Here is a 17,085-nt window from a genome sequence, read left to right as displayed (position 1 = left end):
TGGATTCTGGATTTTCAGAGTTCCATTCTTGCTCCTTGCAGTTTTCTTGAGGCATTGTTGATCTTCTGCGACTTCCTGCTTTCAAAATGCCTTCTGGATTCCCAGAAAAGACAACGACACCTCCTCGGCTTTTGCTCAGGGAAAGACTGAAGTCTTTTAGTGTAAGTAGCCTCTGGGGCTGTGTTAAGGCTGGAAATGCACCTGGTGTCCCTCCTCTCCGTGCCCCTCCTGTTGTCCAGCAGCACTGTGAGGCTGCAGAGCCCTCCCCAGCTCTCTGTGCCGTGCTCCTGTTGCTGGGGGCTGTCCTGGTGCACTTGGGAACAGCGTGTGTTGCTCCAGGGACACTCCAGTGTCTTCCCTGGCTGTGCCAGCGGGGCCAAGTGAAACCAATGTCCAGCTGGAGCCCTGAGCATGCGCTTCTCTCCCTGCCCTTGTCACAGCAATTCCTTCTGCCAGGCTGGGCACTCACTGTGCTGCTCTCACAAAGCTGCCCTTGAGCACCTGGGCAGCTCCAACTCTGCCCAAAGCCTTGAGAGACACGGCTGGTCCCAGCAGCAGAGGTTCCAGAGCAGCTGTTCTCTCTCATCTCCTGCGTGGGGCACAGATCCAGCCCTGCAGACAGCACTGGAGTCAGGGCCACAAAGGTCCCTTGGCTGTCTGGAGCTCGCTTGACTGAAGATGCCCTGCTGCTGAGGCTCTGTCCAGGAGATCCCTGTGTTTTCTTCTGTGGAGGGCTGTGGGAGCCCAGACAGAGCAAGCAAATGCTAATTAACAGAGAGAACTAAAACCTGGGCACTTTCCTGTGCCCCTCACTCTTGGTACCACTTTGCTTTCTTGCATCTCCTGGACTCACCCAGCAGCGCTATCTCCTCGCTGTGAGCTTTGAGTGTTGTGCAGGGATGGAGTTAGGGAGTTCTGACAGCTCCTCCCCACTCTCTGAAAAGATCACTGCCTCAATCCAGTGAACCTAAAGAGGAAACAAATGCCCAAAGAGCAGAAATCCCCAAACATGTCCCATCAAATCATGGAGAAGCTGAGGGACACAGCCATGTGGTTGGAGTATGTCTATTCTGCTCTGTTATTAATTTACTGATGCTAAGTATCTCAACAAGTAACTTAGGGAGCTTCCAGGACTGTCCTAGATGATGTGATCACCAATTAGTCACCAGTGCCACTTGTTCAAGAAAAGCCTTTCTGAACAAGCACATCTCTGATGCTTTTGCTGGGTTTTTTTTCCTTTCAGCTGCTTCCCTCTAGATTCTCGAGAGAGAAGTTCAACAAGAATGAGGCCAGTGCTGGGGAGAGTAGTCTGCCCAGAATTGGCCCATTTCTACACACGAGTGAGACTGGTCAGAAGGTAGCCTTTTTCTGCTCTTTTCCTTTCTGTCTGATGCAAGGTTTGAGGAGGGTGTGTGCTTGTGACAGGCTCGCCTCCAGCAAAATCCCTCAGTGTCCAGGTGCTGTTGTCATTGCAAACTGCTGGTAGTGGTGGACTTGGAGTCCTGGTCTGCACCAAGCCAACACAAATAACTTCTGCTGAAACTGCTGGGGTTTGCTGGAGTGGAGCTGCCATTGCTAAAACAGTGGGGGGAAGGGTGGGGACACAAAGGCACAAATTTGCCATTTGCCATTCTCCTGCTGAAATAGCCACCTCTTGCTTTGCTGTGGTCACCATCAAATGCTTGGGGTCATAGGATTCCATCCACAGTGGCAGTGCTGGCCTCTGAAGGCCAAGGAGCTGCAGGAATGACTGCAGATTTAACAAAACTAACTGCATGAATGCTTTGGGTTGGAACAATGTGTTGGGAGCCTGAGAGATTCTGCAGGCTGCCAGGTGTACAGGGGACTCGCCCTGGGCAGGGGGAATGGATGTGCTTTCTCTGGATCAGTGCCTACTTAGAGGTGTGTTTAAAGCTGCTTTTCCTGCAGGACTGGCTGGGTACATTGCACAGTCCAGATGTGGTAGGTGGCCGAGGTGGGTGCTGAGCAGGAAATTGGCAGCAAGAGACAGTAACAAAGTGGTGAAGGATTGCCCTGGAGAGGGAGGTCAGGGACAGCTCAGAGAAGGGCACAACCAAGGGCCAGTGTGCTGCAGCCACTCCCTTCAGCAGTGCAGTCCCACAGGAGAGCTGCTGGTGTGTCTGGAGTGGCAGCAGTGTGGCTGGAGAAGGCAGACAACAGGGGAGAGTTTTCTCAAAGCAATGTCTCTGCTCCAGAAGCATTTGCTGCTGTTGTGTCATTTCAGACATGCCTCTAGAATGGTATCAAATAAGACAGCAATAATAGACTACAAGAAAGCACCCATTTAAAGCTCATGGGAAAAGGAGATACTAACTCTACTCTTACCCAAGTTACTGAGAAAAGAACTGACCCTTATCCTCACTCAGCATTCACCTCATTTGTCTTTTTCCTAATTTCTGTGTTATTTTATTTTTGCCTTTACCTCTGTTAGAAACACACTAACTTTTAAATACAATTAAAGGGGACAAAGTTGTGGAAGCAAAAGAAAACTGTTCATTAGTGACAATTCAGCTGAGCTGGGTGTGTGTCTCCCTCCCTGAGAGCTGAGCACACACACACCCTTCACCAAAATGGCTTTTTTTATACCCTTTATACCCTTTTATATGGCTTCTTTTATACCCTTTATATCCTTTTATATGGCTTCTTTTATACCCTTTATACCCTTTTATATGGCTTCTTTTATACCCTGCCCTGTGTGGCCCAGCAGCTCTTGAGCAGCTCAGAGCAGAGGTGGCTGAGCTACTGTTTCCCCAGTGTGGCCTGGGCAGACGTGCTCTCCCAGAGTCTGTACTTCACTGGGGATCAGAGGAAGAGTCTCCCTCATGAACATTCCTCCCAGCAGCTGAACCTCTCCCTGCTCTCTCTTGTCTCTCCAGTTGTTGCCAGTTCTCCCGAAACAGAGCTCGTTTCGTGTTTCCCCACCAGAGGTGGTGTTTCAGAACTTCGTGGCTCATGAAGTCTCTGAAATGGAACTGTCTCTCACAAATGAGAGCAAGGTGAGTGCTGGGGCCTGGAGCTTTAACACTGTGCTGGAAGAGGAGAGGGGTGTCATTCCCATGGTGTGCAGCAAAGCAAGTTCCCTGCTGCAGCACATCCAGAAGAAAATGTCTCAGCACCTTTGTTCTGCAGGATGCTGGAAATCTTGCTGTGCTGGGAATTCTCCCCTGAGTTTGCCTATGCATTGATGGTATCTATCCCAAAAGGATTTGCTTTCTCTTGAAAGCTCTGGATTGATAGGAATGTTGAGGGCTGTACAGTTCTAACCTGCTTTCATGCTTTGCCTTGAGTCTATACCACATGCTGTGTCTCCCTGGTTAATCTTGGTAGGAATCCTGGTAGGAATCTCTGCCTCTCTCAGCCTGTTTGGCTCCCTTTGAGCAGCTCACAGTCAAAGCTCATGGGCTGAGTCTTCTCCACTTTATGCTGGAATCACTTAGCACTGATGGCATTGGTACTGCAGGAAATGTGTTCTGAAACAGCCCTGGAGTCAGACTGATGCAGCAGAAGCAGTGAGAGGCCTTTAGGTGCCACTTCAGGCTCCTGCTAAGCTTCATCCAGCTCTGCTCAGGTTTTCCAAAAGCAACGTGGTGCTCTGCTTTCCCTTTGGAGAACCACAGCACATCCAAAGTCATGTGCTCCTGGAGGATTTCACCTTCACTTGAGGCAATTGTGATTATTTTGCAGTTTCCTAAGAGAGTTGAGAGGGGAAAAAGTTGAAAAATGTCAGCAGTTGTGTTCCACTGTAAAGAGGAAAATTGAAACCATTTGAATTTCAGTCAGGGAAACATTTTCTCAAGTGAGGCTTGTGCCGAGAGTGGACTGGTGGGAAGAGCCAGGAGGGAGTCAAAATCATCTGGTTTAGACTTTTTGAGAGCATTTGGGTGCTCAGGGGTTGATATCTATGTGCTAGAAAATGCACATTTGCTGTGTCTGTGTATCCCAGAGGGCAGAACCTGGCCTGCTGGCTGCAGGCAGGAATGCCCAGCAGCCCAGCTCACCTGCACAGGCAGCAAGAGCCCCTGGGGAGCCAAGATTGCTTTAATGCTGCAATGTGAGTCAACACTGGTCATGTTTGTCCAGGCAGAAAATGCCTTTGAAGCCCACAGTCAATAGGCACAGCCTGTCTGTATTTCCATCACTTTTGGCAAAGTGATTGCTGTCCTGGTTTTATGATTCTTCCTTGCTGCTGTAGTTGCTCATTTAAATTCTCTTTTGCCATCTCCATGTTTTAGGGATTGTTTTGCTGTGTTCCTTCTTTGCCTTTTCAGGTTTGCTTTTATTCCCAGGGAGGCCACAGTGTTTGGTCTCCTCTCTTGCTGGTCTGCCTGCCTGACTGTATCCCCAGACCTGCCCTAGGCAAACCTGATCTGCTAGAAGGGAATTCCTTCCTTCCCCCAGGATAATGTGCTGCTTTGCTTTCAGGTAGCACATCCCCTGTCTGGAACACCACTGCATGGCTGTGTGCAGGCAGCAGCCAGCAGGTTTTTTGGTCTTGTTGAATGTGCAGATGACTTGGTGCAGGTGCTCTGTCTCCATCCTGCTGGTGCTGACCTGCTGGGCCCTTCCTTCCCACGGGGCACTGCCCTAGTGCCCCTGGCCAAAATGAGCCAGACAGAAGGGATTCAAGTTGTCCCTTGTGAATGATGTGCCTGTACCTGCACAGCTGAAAGTGCTTTGGGAAAGGGATCAAGGAAGGATGTCAGCAGGGCACGGACAGGTCTCCTGTCAGCCTGTTTGCACAAGTGGCACAATCATTGTTTCATGTCTTCCCTGCAGTGTGTTCAGCTGGTGCAGGTCTCCATGCAGAGCTCGCCTTATTTCAGGCTGGTGTGCCCCAACGACGCGTACCGTGCTGTGCCACGAGGTGCGACTGCCCGTGTGCGCATTCAGTTCACCCCCAGCGAGAGCAAGGTGAGACTGAGCCAAAACACACCATTATCTCCAGAGCCATGGTTTTCCACCTGCTGAAAGAGCTGCTGTAGGGCAGGTACAACCTGCAGGCAGAGCTGTGAGCCCAGAGCCTGTGGCAGTGACACTGCTGTGGCTCTGTCTTCATGCCTGTCACTGGGGCTGCTCTGTCCACTGGCCCCCATTCCGTGCCAAACGTGCTTTGCTGGGGAGATTTGAGCAGCAGTGCCAAGGCCCTGGAGCTCTGATCTCAGTGCTGGGATCTGGAGGTTTGTTCATACAGAAGGGTTTAGGACATGGCAGGGAAGGGAGGAAGGGAAACAAACAACATCCAACAGCATCCTGCTACCTCTTAGCACTGTTCTTCTCCTGACTTGCTTGGAGAGGCAAAGTTAGAGGGGAGTTGTGAGCCAACTCATGTTTCTACACTAGACCAGAGGTGCAGGACCTTTTTGGGTGCAGCTGTTTTCTCACCTTCCTTTCCTTTTGCTGCTTAGAGTCAGTTTAACATTTGGTCTTATTCTCAAACAGCAGGAATACAGGAACCTAAAGAGGAATGGCCTGTGTTCCCTAGCTCCATGTTCCTTAGAAGGGACTTGGAAATTATTTAACATCATTTAACTTTAGAGTAAAAGCTGTGGCCTAGGGCAGTTCTCTGTATGACCCTAATGACATGAGAGCTTAATGCCACTGAGATAGGCTTTGCAAAGTGCACTGGTGCCTTTAGTAATAATAATATTATTGGTAGAACTTAGTGTTCATTTTGGGGTGGAATAGAATAGAATAGAATAGAATAGAATAGAATAGAATAGAATAGAATAGATGCCCTTGAAGGGTTCTAGGCCATTGTTTTCTTCTGCCATGGGAATGGCACTAAATGCCCCATGCTGAGCTAGTTTCTTTTCCTGCAGGATTATTCCCATGAGCTGGTCTGCATCACTAAAACAGAAAGGATAGTTGTGCCAATCTGGGCCATTGCTGCCCGAGCTATCCTGACCATCCCAGACCAGCTGAACTTCTCGGAGTGTCCGGTCAAGAGCAGCACCAAGAAGACTCTGCTGCTTCGCAACACTGGCAACCTGGAGGCTCATTACTACATCAGCACCCAGAGGTGAGGCAGCTCCTCTGTCCTTGTGCAAAACACCTTTGGGTGATAATAGGCTTGGCAAAGAGCAACAAAAGGAAGCTGAGCATCAGGGCTGCACTGCAGCTCTGGCTGGAAGTGAGCAGGATGGATGGCATCTGCTCTTGCTTTCAGTGGTTTCACAAACCATTCTCTGATGGGATTGCTGGCAGTGGGATCCTTGGGTCTCATTGCAGAGAGCTGGATGCAGAGTATGGGGCAGATGAGGTCATTTTATCCCACAGGATCTCCTGAGGTCTGTATCCCCTCAGAAGTGGGTCAGCAGCTGTTTCTGATCCTGTTTTGTCTCTTTTCTGTTGCCTGAGGTTTCTGTGCTCCCTGCTTGCCCAAGGGAGCCGAAGTGACCTGCACTGCAGAAGGAATATCATCCCCAGATGTCCCCTGAGTCCTGATCTCTCTCTTTGTGTTGCAGTCCTTTCTCCGTGGTTCCGGCCATGGGAGCTCTGGGTGCTGGTGACAGCGTGCAGGTGACAGTGGGATTTCACCCGCTGACCACTGGTGCCCATTTTGGGTCCATGGTGGTGTGCTACAACACAGGTGAGTGCTGGGCACTGCACGGGGCACAGGACACTTCTCCAGCACCACTCCCTGTTGTGCCAGCCACCTCAATTCCCTCTAGGTGTACCTCCCCTGTTCCAGCTCAACCCCAAAGAAAACTGAGAACCAGTTGGTGCTTAGGGGGCTGATAAAGTGCATCCCCTCTAACAGGACTAAGATTTTTGGGCTCCTGTTTTGCTGAGAGTTGCTGAGTGGAGGAAGGAGGAGCCCTGATTCTCCACTGCCACGTGGCTATGCCTGGCTGAAGTTTTGTTTTATTCTGGCCAGTGCTGTGTGTGAGGTGTGAGGTCTCCATCAGACTCTCTCCAATGCAGTGTATTTCTTGCACACCTCTGTCCCATAGGCTGCTGCTCCACTGGCTTGTCACAGACCCTTGTACTGTGTTGCCCTCTACACATATATATAGTTTCTGTCCAATAACATTTTCAAATCCTCAAGTACTTTTTGGTGACAAATAAGACAATTTTTTCCTTGTCCCCATTTCCCAGGCCATTCATGCTGTTGCAGACCTCTCACATCTATCTCCCATTTGATTTCTAGACTGAGGAATCCCATTCAGGCTTCATGTGGAAGCTGCTCTGTACTTACTGATCTTTCCTTGGTCCCTTTTTTATTCAATTTGAAATGCTCCAGTTTGGTTTTTGAGATCAGAACAATATCAAATATTTCAAGACTGATGTGGCTGTGTGTTTGGACAGGGAGCTGCTGCTGCTGCTGATGATTTTCATGGTGTTCATTTTGTAGTGGTTTGTCATATTGCAGAGCCAGGCTGGTTGTGTTTCCTCACCTGGGTCCCCTCCTGCTGTGGGCTTCACCTCACTTGTTCCTCTGGGCCTCCTTTTTCTGCTCACATGCCCCCAGGTGGATTTGCTTGTCAGCAGCAAGGGATCCAAGGGATCAGGAGAGACAGGAATCTCATGGGATGCCCAGGGGGAACCCCAGGCAAGCCAGGACTGAACAGGGCTCCTCAGCATCACCTGAAGGACTTGGATGCAGAAATCCTGGTGATCTGAGTGGGTCACCTGAGCACACCTGACAAACCTCACTGTACCTTGGGGCCAAATCTCCACAAACACACTCCAAAATGAGCTGTTTTAGGAGGTGCCCAGGACACCCTCACGCTGCACACACACAGCTGTCAGGACGTTATAAATGTGCTGACCCCTAGAACTGCAAATAGAGCTAAAAGCTGTGACCCTTTCTTCTGTCACCTGTGGTTTGCTCTGTTCCTTGGGCTTTCATCAGCAACTGAGCTGAGCAAAGGCTCCCCTTTGCTTTGTTCCAGGTGAAGAAAGGATCCACACAAACCTTCAGGGAGAAGCTGTAGATGTCAGCATCGGGTTGAGGACGTATTCTGTGGAGCTGAAGAAGACTTTCATCACCACGTCAAGCCACACAGCAATGTTCATCGAGAACAGGAGTAACATCAGAGCCCAGTTCCAGTGGAAGACTTTTCCTAGTGAGGAAGATGAGAATGAAGAGAAGAGGAGGTTGGTTTGAAAGATGCATTTCAGTGAGATCCATGGGCCAAGACTAAAACTAACGTACGGCCTCAGGAGGGTGTTGGTGCTTTGGAATGGCTCAGGCCAAGTAAAGCATCCCTGGCATTAGGGGGTGTGTCCCTGGGCTTCAGGAGCTCAGCACTTGACATTCCAGTTCCATTTATACCCCAGCCAGGGATGGCATTTTGGGAAGGAAAGGTTGATGGCAATGACTGGATTTCCTCAAGTTCTAACGGGGCAGCAGCAGCAATGGCTTTTGGTCATTTGTAAACCATTGCTGGGGGGGAAAAAAAGGGAAGAAAGCAAAAAGAAAATAAAAGGCAAGCACCTCACAACCAGCCAAAAGACACAACCCACTACAGAAGGAGGGTGGGTGGCTGCATCCTTTCTGCTCAGCCTGCTTGTGCAAACTGCCCTGCCAGAACTGCCCTGCCAAAACTGCCCTGGAAAGCCCCTGCTTGCTGTGGGCCAGGTCATTGGCACTCCTCAGAGCCATTTTAAACTGCCTGCAAAGGACCAGGAGATGAACACTGGCCCACTTGAATGGCTGGCAAGAGGGTCCTTTAGTGCCCTGGGCTTCTTGGTTTTCCACTGTTCTCTATCTGCTTACACGATGTCTGACTTTCATACAAGCTCTGTGTGTTAAAAGAAAATCCTGTGACCTTCTCTGGCTGCTTCCCTGGGCTGTTTATTTCCATTTTTCCCACTTGCCTGCCTCAGCCTGGACCCCAGGTGATCCACTTTCCCCTCAGAAGCAACAAGGTTTCCCCAAAGTAAACTTCAGCCTGGTTTTGGTTTTATGGGTTTTTTTCCAAAAGCATCTGTTTTCACACCAGTTTTATGACAGTCCTAGACTGTCACCATGACATTTCATTCTTCCTTATTTCCAGTCCTAGGGATGGTTTTAGCTCCAAGGCCACTGTCCTGCTGTCAGAGAAGCTTTTGAGGTCTTGGAGCAGAGAAGACTTTTTTTTATGAGAGGAGATAGTGTAGGATCCTTTTCCTCTCAGGACTACTACAGGATTCTACTACCATGCACTGGGATGGGACCCAAAAAGCTCTGGATCACAAAAAGGTCTCTCCAGGAGTTTGCTGTCCCCCTCCTGCACAACCAAGTCCCTTCCCTTCTCAGAGCCTCTGTTTTCATGCATATAAAACCTTGAATGTCATTGAAGGGATGCAGTGCCTGAATTCATCCTTTTCCTTTGGAAGTGCTCTGGGATGCTCTTGAGAAAGGCAGAGCAGGGAACAGGGCAGGTCCCAAACAGAAGAAATTAAGAGTGATGCTGGTAACACAGAGCTGTGACCCAGCTTCATCTCCCCTTCCCAGGGAAGTCCTGCTCCATGATCTTTATCTCCTCCCCTGAGCATCTCAGTGGTAGGAAAAGCCAGTTGAGGTGGCTGCTGGATTCTCCCTCAGTTTTGGCAGAGGCTTTGAGGCCGGAGGTTCTCTTAAGGGATGCTGGCTTTCCAAACCTCTCCTGTGTTTGCAAGTGTGCAGTAAAACTACCTGTTGTACCAGTGAACAAGTTATGCTCTGATCCACTTGGGATTGCCATGGCTTGGGGTCAGCCCTTGCTGGGAGCTGCTGCTGCTCCTCCCCAGGTGCTTTGCTCTCCTGCACTTCCACTTCTCTCTGCAAATCTCGGGCTCATTGAACCATCGGCTGGCTTTGTCTGTCCCTGTGGCTGCAGGCAGTGTTACTTGCTGCGATCACCGAGAGAGGCCTGCGTGGACAACACGACGGGAGAGAGAAGAAGAGCGAAGAAGAAGGGTTCCTGTGAAGATCGCCGCGCCATCCTGAAGAGCAGCGTCCGGGAGAAGATGATGATGGTGAAAGAAGACCCCATGCTATTCTCCAATGATGCTTTTACCCTTGAGCCACTGGTAAGTGATAGCTGAGAGCCTCACTTTCTTCCTCTAACTCTAACTCTCTCACTCCCTAACACTCTAACACTCTAACTCTTCCCTATCCCCTTCCCCTTCCCCTTCCCTTTCCTCCTCCTCCTCTTCTGTTTATGCAAGTGAACCCCCACGTTCTCCCATCAACCAGAGCCCTGATTCTGAGGATTGGCATTGTGAGAGATGATGAATGCCTGGAGTCTGCACAGTGCAAAATCCCTTCTCATCTTGGAGTAAACCCCAGAATAATCCCAACCCCTGCTTTCTTTCCAAACAGGTTAAACTAGTATTTTTATTTCCAGGGAAGGGGATCATGTTCTCTTCTTGCCAAGTGCACCAGTGCACAGAGGCAGTTACATACTGCAGCTGACAGCAGCATGATGTGACCAACAGCTTGTGTCAGAGCAGTGGGAATGTTGTGGAGAGTGGGAGCTGATCAGCTGAGCATTGAGAGCTTCCAGTGGTGTATTGAGCTGGGTTTGGAGCGTTTCCTTGGGCTCCTTGTGTTGTTCACTCATCACTGATGCTCTAAATAAAGGCTTGCAGGACTGTGGTTGTACACAAGAAATGGGAAGTTTGAAGAGAAATGTTTTGCTGTCTCTTTCTGTTTCAGGAGGGAGAGATCGGGCCAAATAGTTCAGTCCAAATCAAGGTGACCTTTAAACCCCTAAAGGCCCGAGAGTATCGGAGTGTGGCTTACTGCAACATCTCAGGTACAGCTCCTTTCCCCTGCTTCTCTCAGCCCTACTGAAGCCATGGTGCAAGCCTGAGCCCACTGGGCTCCCCTGGAACTGCTGGGAAGAGTCCCTGGGCAGCAGGGCAGTGCTGGCACATGCCACTGCCCCTGCAGCTTCCAGGGAGTCTCCTGTGCAAGGCCAGGGTCAGAATCCTGGGTCTGGGTTACTGATCCCAGAACAACCCAGGCACTGCAGGGAGATGTTTTCATGGCACGGCTTTGCCAGCATTTCCTCAAAGGCCAGAGCAGAACAGCTTGAGAGAACAAGCACTAAGCCCCTCTAGACCAGTGACCTCCAGGATGGGTCCATTTGGCATGGATCCATCATCAGGCAGCAGGAGCTGAGTTAGAAATGTGCTCCCTGAGCCTGGATCACCTCCCACTGCCCACACACCACCAGACCAGAGGTGGCTGAGCCCCACTGAGCCCAGGGTCTTTGTAGAGGGACCAGCCTTGGCCAGCACCTGCTTCTCTCCCTGTGTGGGAATTGGCACCTTGCAGCTCCCAGTCTGTGGAGATAGAACACAATGCTGAGTGCCAGAAGTTGAGGGCTTGGGCAACAAAGTCTTGTGCTACTGGGCCAGGTAGTTTGGCAATTGCTGCCCAGCAGTCTGCCAGGTACAATTGCCAAACTCTTGATGAGCTTTGTGCCTTCACTGAATGGATTTCAAAGCTCCTCTAGGTGCATGGGAAGGAAACCATAGAATCATGGTATGTTAGGGATGGAATGGACCTTAAAGATGGTCCAGTCCCAAGAGCCCTGCCCTGGGCAGGGACACCTCCCACTAGAGCAGGTAGCTCCAAGCCCCAAGCAGCCTGGCTTTGAACACTTTCAGGGCTGGAACCTCCACAACTCCCCTGGGGAGCCTGCTCCAGTGTCTCACCAGCCTCACAGTAAAACATTTCTTCCTAATACCTCACCTAAATTTCCTTTCTTTCCATTGATACCCATTACTCCTTGGGCTGTCACTTCAGGACATGAGAGATGTTTAAAACTCAGCAAACTGGTGGCTAAAATTGGAAACCAGCCCAAGGAATGGGTTAGAAATTGGAAGTCAGCCCCAAGGGAAATGTCCTGAGGGAAGAGAAGGGTCCAAATCTTCTCTTGCAATATCAGGAGCTGGTTTTATCCAGCTCAGAGTCAGGGGCCAGCGTTCAGGCAGGCTGGAAAATAGAGTGTAACAGTGGGAATTATTGTACTGAAATGAGCATCTCTCCCCAGGCCGTGGGAGCAGGCTGCCCCTGCACCTCCGAGGGGAAGGCCAAGGACCCGTGGTTGAATTCAGCCGTCAAATGCTGAAACTTGGGAACATTTTTGTCAACACCTCCCACGTCTATGAGGTGAGCAGCAGGGGTTGGGATGGATCTTGATGGCTCCTGAGGCAGCAGCAAGCCTGGTGGACCTGTGGAATTCCTGACAACACGGGCAGTTGTGAGCAGGGAATATTGGACGTACTGGGCAGATCTGGTGGGGTCAGAAAGGTGTGTCTGCTGTTCATGAAGCCCCAGTCCCTTGGCAATGCCAATTTTTGGCAGCCTTCCTTGGGGGTCAGCTCAGAAGCTTCCTGAAAAACAACCCCTTGGCATATGAAACCCAGACTGGGTCAAAAAGCTGCACGTTCAGAGGCTTTTGTGGCAGCCCCAGACACAAGGCACCTTTGCACTGACTGTTCAGAAGCAGCTGGAACAAACTGGCTGTGTTGAGCTTCAGTACCCTGCAAACAATTCTCAGTGGAGTGTCTCCTGCTTATTCCTGGGAGTCACAGGAAAGCCATCCAGCCTCCTGGCTCAGTGCTGGCCCTTGCAAAGGGCTTGGGATTCTTTCCTTTGCTGACCACTCCCTCACCACACTCCAGCCTTGCTGCATCCCTGACTCTAGAAAGACAGAAGTGTTCCTGGGAATAAAGCTAAGGATCTTTCTACTTCTTTGCCTCCCCCTCAAAATAGTGTCAAGTTTGCAAAAAAAATAGAGAGCAACTGAAAGAGGGAGAAAATAAGGCACTGCATCATGCCAGACTCTTTCAAAAGCTTGGCTGTGGAAAGGAAAAACACACTGGGTTTTTTTACCAAAAGATGGTGCTGTCTCTGTATTTGGTGGTGATGCCTCGTTATCAATGTGTTGTTGTCATGATTTGGGAAAAGGTGAATGAGTAGATGGAACTGTTGGAGCTGTGCTAAGTGGGGCAGTGGCAGCTCTCTGGTGATTGACTACGCAGCTGCCCCACGTTGCTCTCAGGGCCAGCTCTGAATGAGCTTGGTGATGCTGGCCAGAGCTGGAGTGCTCTGTGTCCATGGGAGAAGCCCAGGGTGACTCTGGTTATGTGCAATTACTGCTGCTTTGCATGAAAACCCAAAGGCAGAACTTGTCCTGTTGTATTTTTGGACTTCTGCCTTTCAGCAGCACAAAGCATCTTCTGCCTTTTCTGGGTGGGAATTGCATCATTAGAAAATAACTGACAAGAAGGGAAGATTGCACATGAATTTCCCTTTTGCTTTCTTGCTGCTGCAGGTGAAACTGATGAACCGAGGAGCTATAGATGCTCCCTTCACCTACATCCCTTCAGCCACAACCGTGGGCCGCTGCTTCAAGTTTGCCCCCGAGGAGGGCGTCATTGCAGCAGGTGGGATCCAGACGATTCACATCTCCTTCAATGCCACCGTCCTGGGGAGCTTTGAGGAACAATTCCAGTTCCGTGTGGCTGCATCTCCTACGCCTGTGATCCTGACAGTCTGGTAAGGACTCTGGGAGCTTGCTGGGCACATCTGTAGCTGTCTCTGGGACATCCCCCACCTCCCTCATTTTGGGGTCGAGCAGAGGAAAAAGGAGTTTCCTGAGCTCTTCATCTCTGCTCTGATCCTGGCACTGCCCCAGTGTAGGGTGCCCGGGGGCTGGAATGACTCCTCCCTGCAGGGATCTCCCTCTGCCTTGGGCCATGGCAGGCAGTGGGATGGATCAGCTTTGGGCAGTAGCTGCTCTGGGCTGTCCCAGCTCAACACCCAGCAAAGCTCCCAGGGCTTTGGAGATGGGGCAGCCTGGGTGATTCTGCACCAGCAGCAGTGTTTTTAAAAACTTCTGCTCATAATCCATCCCAAATGGGCAGCAGCAGCCTCACCTCACCTCTCATGGCCATGCTGTGGGGGACAAGCTGTGCTCCCAACTCCTGTGCAGAGAGTGCTCCAGTCCCTCCTTTCCACAGCCAGGAAAGGGCTGGGAGACAGGGAACTGTGCAGCAGGAATGTGCCAAGGACATGGGCATCATCCCATGGGCTGGTGCCACTGCAAGAGATAATCCTGGCCCAGCAAAGGGAGAAGGGGTGATAACAGGGAAGGCAGAGCTCAGTCCTCAGTTCCACAGCAGCACGAGGGATTGTCCCTGCCAGCCTGAGCCATGTGCTGGTAGGATAATGTCCTGCAAGCAGGAAAGCTGATGCTGGCTGCTCTGGAGCTTTGGAGCTAGGCTGCTGCTGTTGGGAGGCACTGGATCAAGGCAGTAAAGAAATGAATGCACCCTGCACTTGATTATACCAATGAGATAAGGGAGATGGATCAAAAAAGAATAAGAAAATTAGGACTTAGAAAGAGGAAAGTGGTGAGTAGGTCTGCCTGCAGTGGAGAAACAATTATGCTGGCTTTGTTTTTGGAGGAAAAGTGCTGCTCTGTTATTTTGGAAATCAAGAGGGAACCTTTCACCATCAATTGATTCTCCTCTGTCTCCCCCCAATCTGCTCCTGGGACATTATTGCATAAGCAGCTTTCTCCTTGGGCAAGGGCAGGTGTCTCTTGTAGAGATGTGTAGAGCAGAGCCAGTGGCAGTCCTGGGAACACAAGAGAAGGCACAGTTCACTGGTCCTTGATTTTTAACCAAAAAGCAGAGTGGGCATGGATTGGTGTCACCCACAAAATAAACTCGTGAGTGTTGTGCAGCTTCAAGTGCTGATTTCAGTGGATGTTGGTGACTTTTGGAGCCTGTCTGCTGAGTTCAAGGACAGGTGAGGTGGCGTGGTAGATTCAGGACACCCATGTTTGGTTGTTGAAGCCATTGCCCTTGGCTGTGCCGGCTGCTGCACTGGTGCCAGGCTGGTCCTTTCCTCTAGGATTCATCTGCCCACTGTGCAGAACTGTTGCTGCTCTTTTCAGAGGATGCTTGGGGCTCCCCTGGCTTCATGTCTCTAAAGTCTGTCAGTAATGATTGTGTGGCTCAAAATCTGCTGAGAAAGCTCCTCCATGGGAACACCAGTTGGAGCTAAGAAGCAGCAGAGCAGGGAGCCCGTGGCTGGAAAGGCTGGTTACAGAAGTTTGTGGGGACTTTTATGTCCATCACATTACAGATGGGGAAACTGAGGCAATGGAGCCATGTCTGGGTGTGTGTTCAGGGTCCTTCATGGCATCACCAGCAACTGGGGGCTTTTCCTGCCTGCCCTGTGCCCAAATCCCCACCAGTGGCTGTTGGCTGCCGGCCACTTGGCTTTAGCTGCCTCCTGCCCACACGGACACTGTGCTGAGCACATGGTGCTGTGTTGATTTGAAGCCCACGGTGCCCCTGACCCCAGGCTTTATGTCCCCGAGCCAGGGCTGCCACACGCTTTGTAACTGCCTTTAACCGAGGCATTTCCTCCTGCTCTGTGCTCGTCATCGCAGGGGGTGTGTCACTGGGCCGGCTTTACACTTCGACCTCCATGAGCTCCACTTCGGTGACATCTCCTTCGGTGAGTGTTCCCTGGGCTTGGGCACAGCGTGAGGGATCTGTGCGTTCCACAATGAACCACTTGAACATAAAAACATCCATCACTCGTCTTCTGCCACAGCAGCCTCTTCAGGCTGGGAACTCCAGGGCTGCTGGTGCCTCAGGTAGCATTTTGCCCTTGTCAGATCAAATAGAACCAAGGAATAGAAGCTCTGGGCTGTGCCTGCAGTTGTTTTTTCCCCCCATCTGTGTTCAAATGACTCTTGGTGAGCAGGCCTGGGAGAAGTCTCCTCCCCACAGAGCTGGCCAGCCAAGCCAGATGTCCAGTGCAGAGCAGTGGTGGCCGGTGGCCGGGCTCTGCAGGACATCCCCACCATGTGTGGCTGGAGCTCTGGCTTTCCAGGATGGAAAGCAAATCTCAGAGCTCAAGTGGGGTAAACCCTTGCAGGCAGCAATCACAGGGAGCAGCAGGGCTGTGATGGCCCCCTTTGTTGGGTGAGGTGGGACATGGTTCCTAATCACTGCTCTCGAAGCAAGGCTCAGGTTTGCCTCCAGTTGAATGTGCTCTGAGCTGTCACCTGCTCAGTCTGTTTGGCCCAAACCAGGAGATGCCTTAAGGATGCTGCAGAGAGAAACTGCATTAGGGTGCTTTGCATCACCTTCTAGCTCCAGATTCCATTAATTCCTCACATAGCTTCTCGGTGAGCTGTAGTTCAGATAGTAAAGAGCTGAACTGCAGTCACCCTTTCATCCTACCAGGCTGTTCACACCAGGAGTCATGACACAGTTGGTGCCTAAATGGATATTTGTGTCCTTTTCCCAGGTTTTCCCCGCACCATGACCTGTCGCCTCACTAACACCTCCCCGCTGGCCGTGACATTCAAGCTCCGCATGTCGGACGATGGCACGCAGCCTGCTGTCAGCAGCTTGGATCAAATCTGCAAGGAAGGTGACCCATCCTGGAGGAGGGGAATTCATTTTTATGTGGAGCCAAGGGAGTTTACAATGAATCCCAGCCAAGGGACCATCCTCCCCCAGGGACACCAGGATATCGAGGTATGGGAAGAGTCCAGCCACACACGCTTCAGCCCCAGGGCTAAAGCTTCACTGGAGTGTGGGAGGGCTTTAGCTCTGATGCCAGCTTTGAGGATCATGTGAGTGAGAGATCTGCACTGGCCTGAGGCCTCTGTTAGCTGGGTTACTCAGGATGTAACTGAAGCAGCACTGTTTTGTTCCCAAAATCATACGCTGAGATCACAAACCGTATGGTAAAGTACTGGAGCCATCCTTGTGTTTTTGAGAGCAGTTTCTTTGATTGCAAGTGGGCAGAGGAAGGATGAGGACAGAATGAGAGGTGTCATTGTAGAAAGCAGTTTGCTTTTCTTCTTGGTCTCATGTCTCCTCTCCTGGGAGCAGAATGATTTGTGTTCATTGCAGGGATCTCCAGTGGAGACAAAAAGCTCTGAAGCCATGAACTGCCCAGCACCTGCTGGGCCACATTTGCCCTCAGCTTCCTGCTGTAAAGCTGAACTCATTCTGTCCAAGTCAGCAGATTTCATCTGCATTTGTGTCATTGTAGTCAGATGAAAAATTGGCCCCTTAATTTGGGTACAGTGGTGTGTAGAGCTT

General features: G+C 50.8%; 1 protein-coding gene across 3 annotated transcripts in view; it reads left to right on the top strand.

Moving 5' to 3' along the window:
* LOC147650809 (axonemal central pair apparatus protein HYDIN-like) overlaps positions 1–17,085 on the top strand; it is a 56,558-nt gene that overhangs the window by 1,652 nt on the left and 37,821 nt on the right. For 2 of the 3 annotated variants that reach the window (XM_086847720.1, XM_086847721.1), the window contains exons 2-14: positions 42–161; positions 1,244–1,357; positions 2,898–3,017; positions 4,798–4,932; positions 5,841–6,040; positions 6,486–6,610; positions 7,917–8,121; positions 9,828–10,020; positions 10,649–10,748; positions 11,994–12,112; positions 13,281–13,504; positions 15,411–15,478; positions 16,280–16,512. In XM_086847720.1, coding sequence (XP_086703846.1) covers positions 87–161; positions 1,244–1,357; positions 2,898–3,017; positions 4,798–4,932; positions 5,841–6,040; positions 6,486–6,610; positions 7,917–8,121; positions 9,828–10,020; positions 10,649–10,748; positions 11,994–12,112; positions 13,281–13,504; positions 15,411–15,478; positions 16,280–16,512 — 1,911 coding nt within the window. In that variant the 5' untranslated portion in view covers positions 42–86. The remainder of the gene's footprint in view (positions 1–41; positions 162–1,243; positions 1,358–2,897; positions 3,018–4,797; positions 4,933–5,840; positions 6,041–6,485; positions 6,611–7,916; positions 8,122–9,827; positions 10,021–10,648; positions 10,749–11,993; positions 12,113–13,280; positions 13,505–15,410; positions 15,479–16,279; positions 16,513–17,085) is intronic. The other variant, XM_086847722.1, reaches the window with a different exon arrangement.

The sequence above is a fragment of the Cyanistes caeruleus genome, chromosome 12, assembly GCF_971803275.1.
Source record: "Cyanistes caeruleus chromosome 12, bCyaCae1.hap1.1, whole genome shotgun sequence".
Lineage (NCBI taxonomy): Eukaryota > Metazoa > Chordata > Aves > Passeriformes > Paridae > Cyanistes > Cyanistes caeruleus.
Note: the sequence above shows the minus strand (reverse complement) of the source record. Positions and strands in the feature narration are given on the sequence as shown.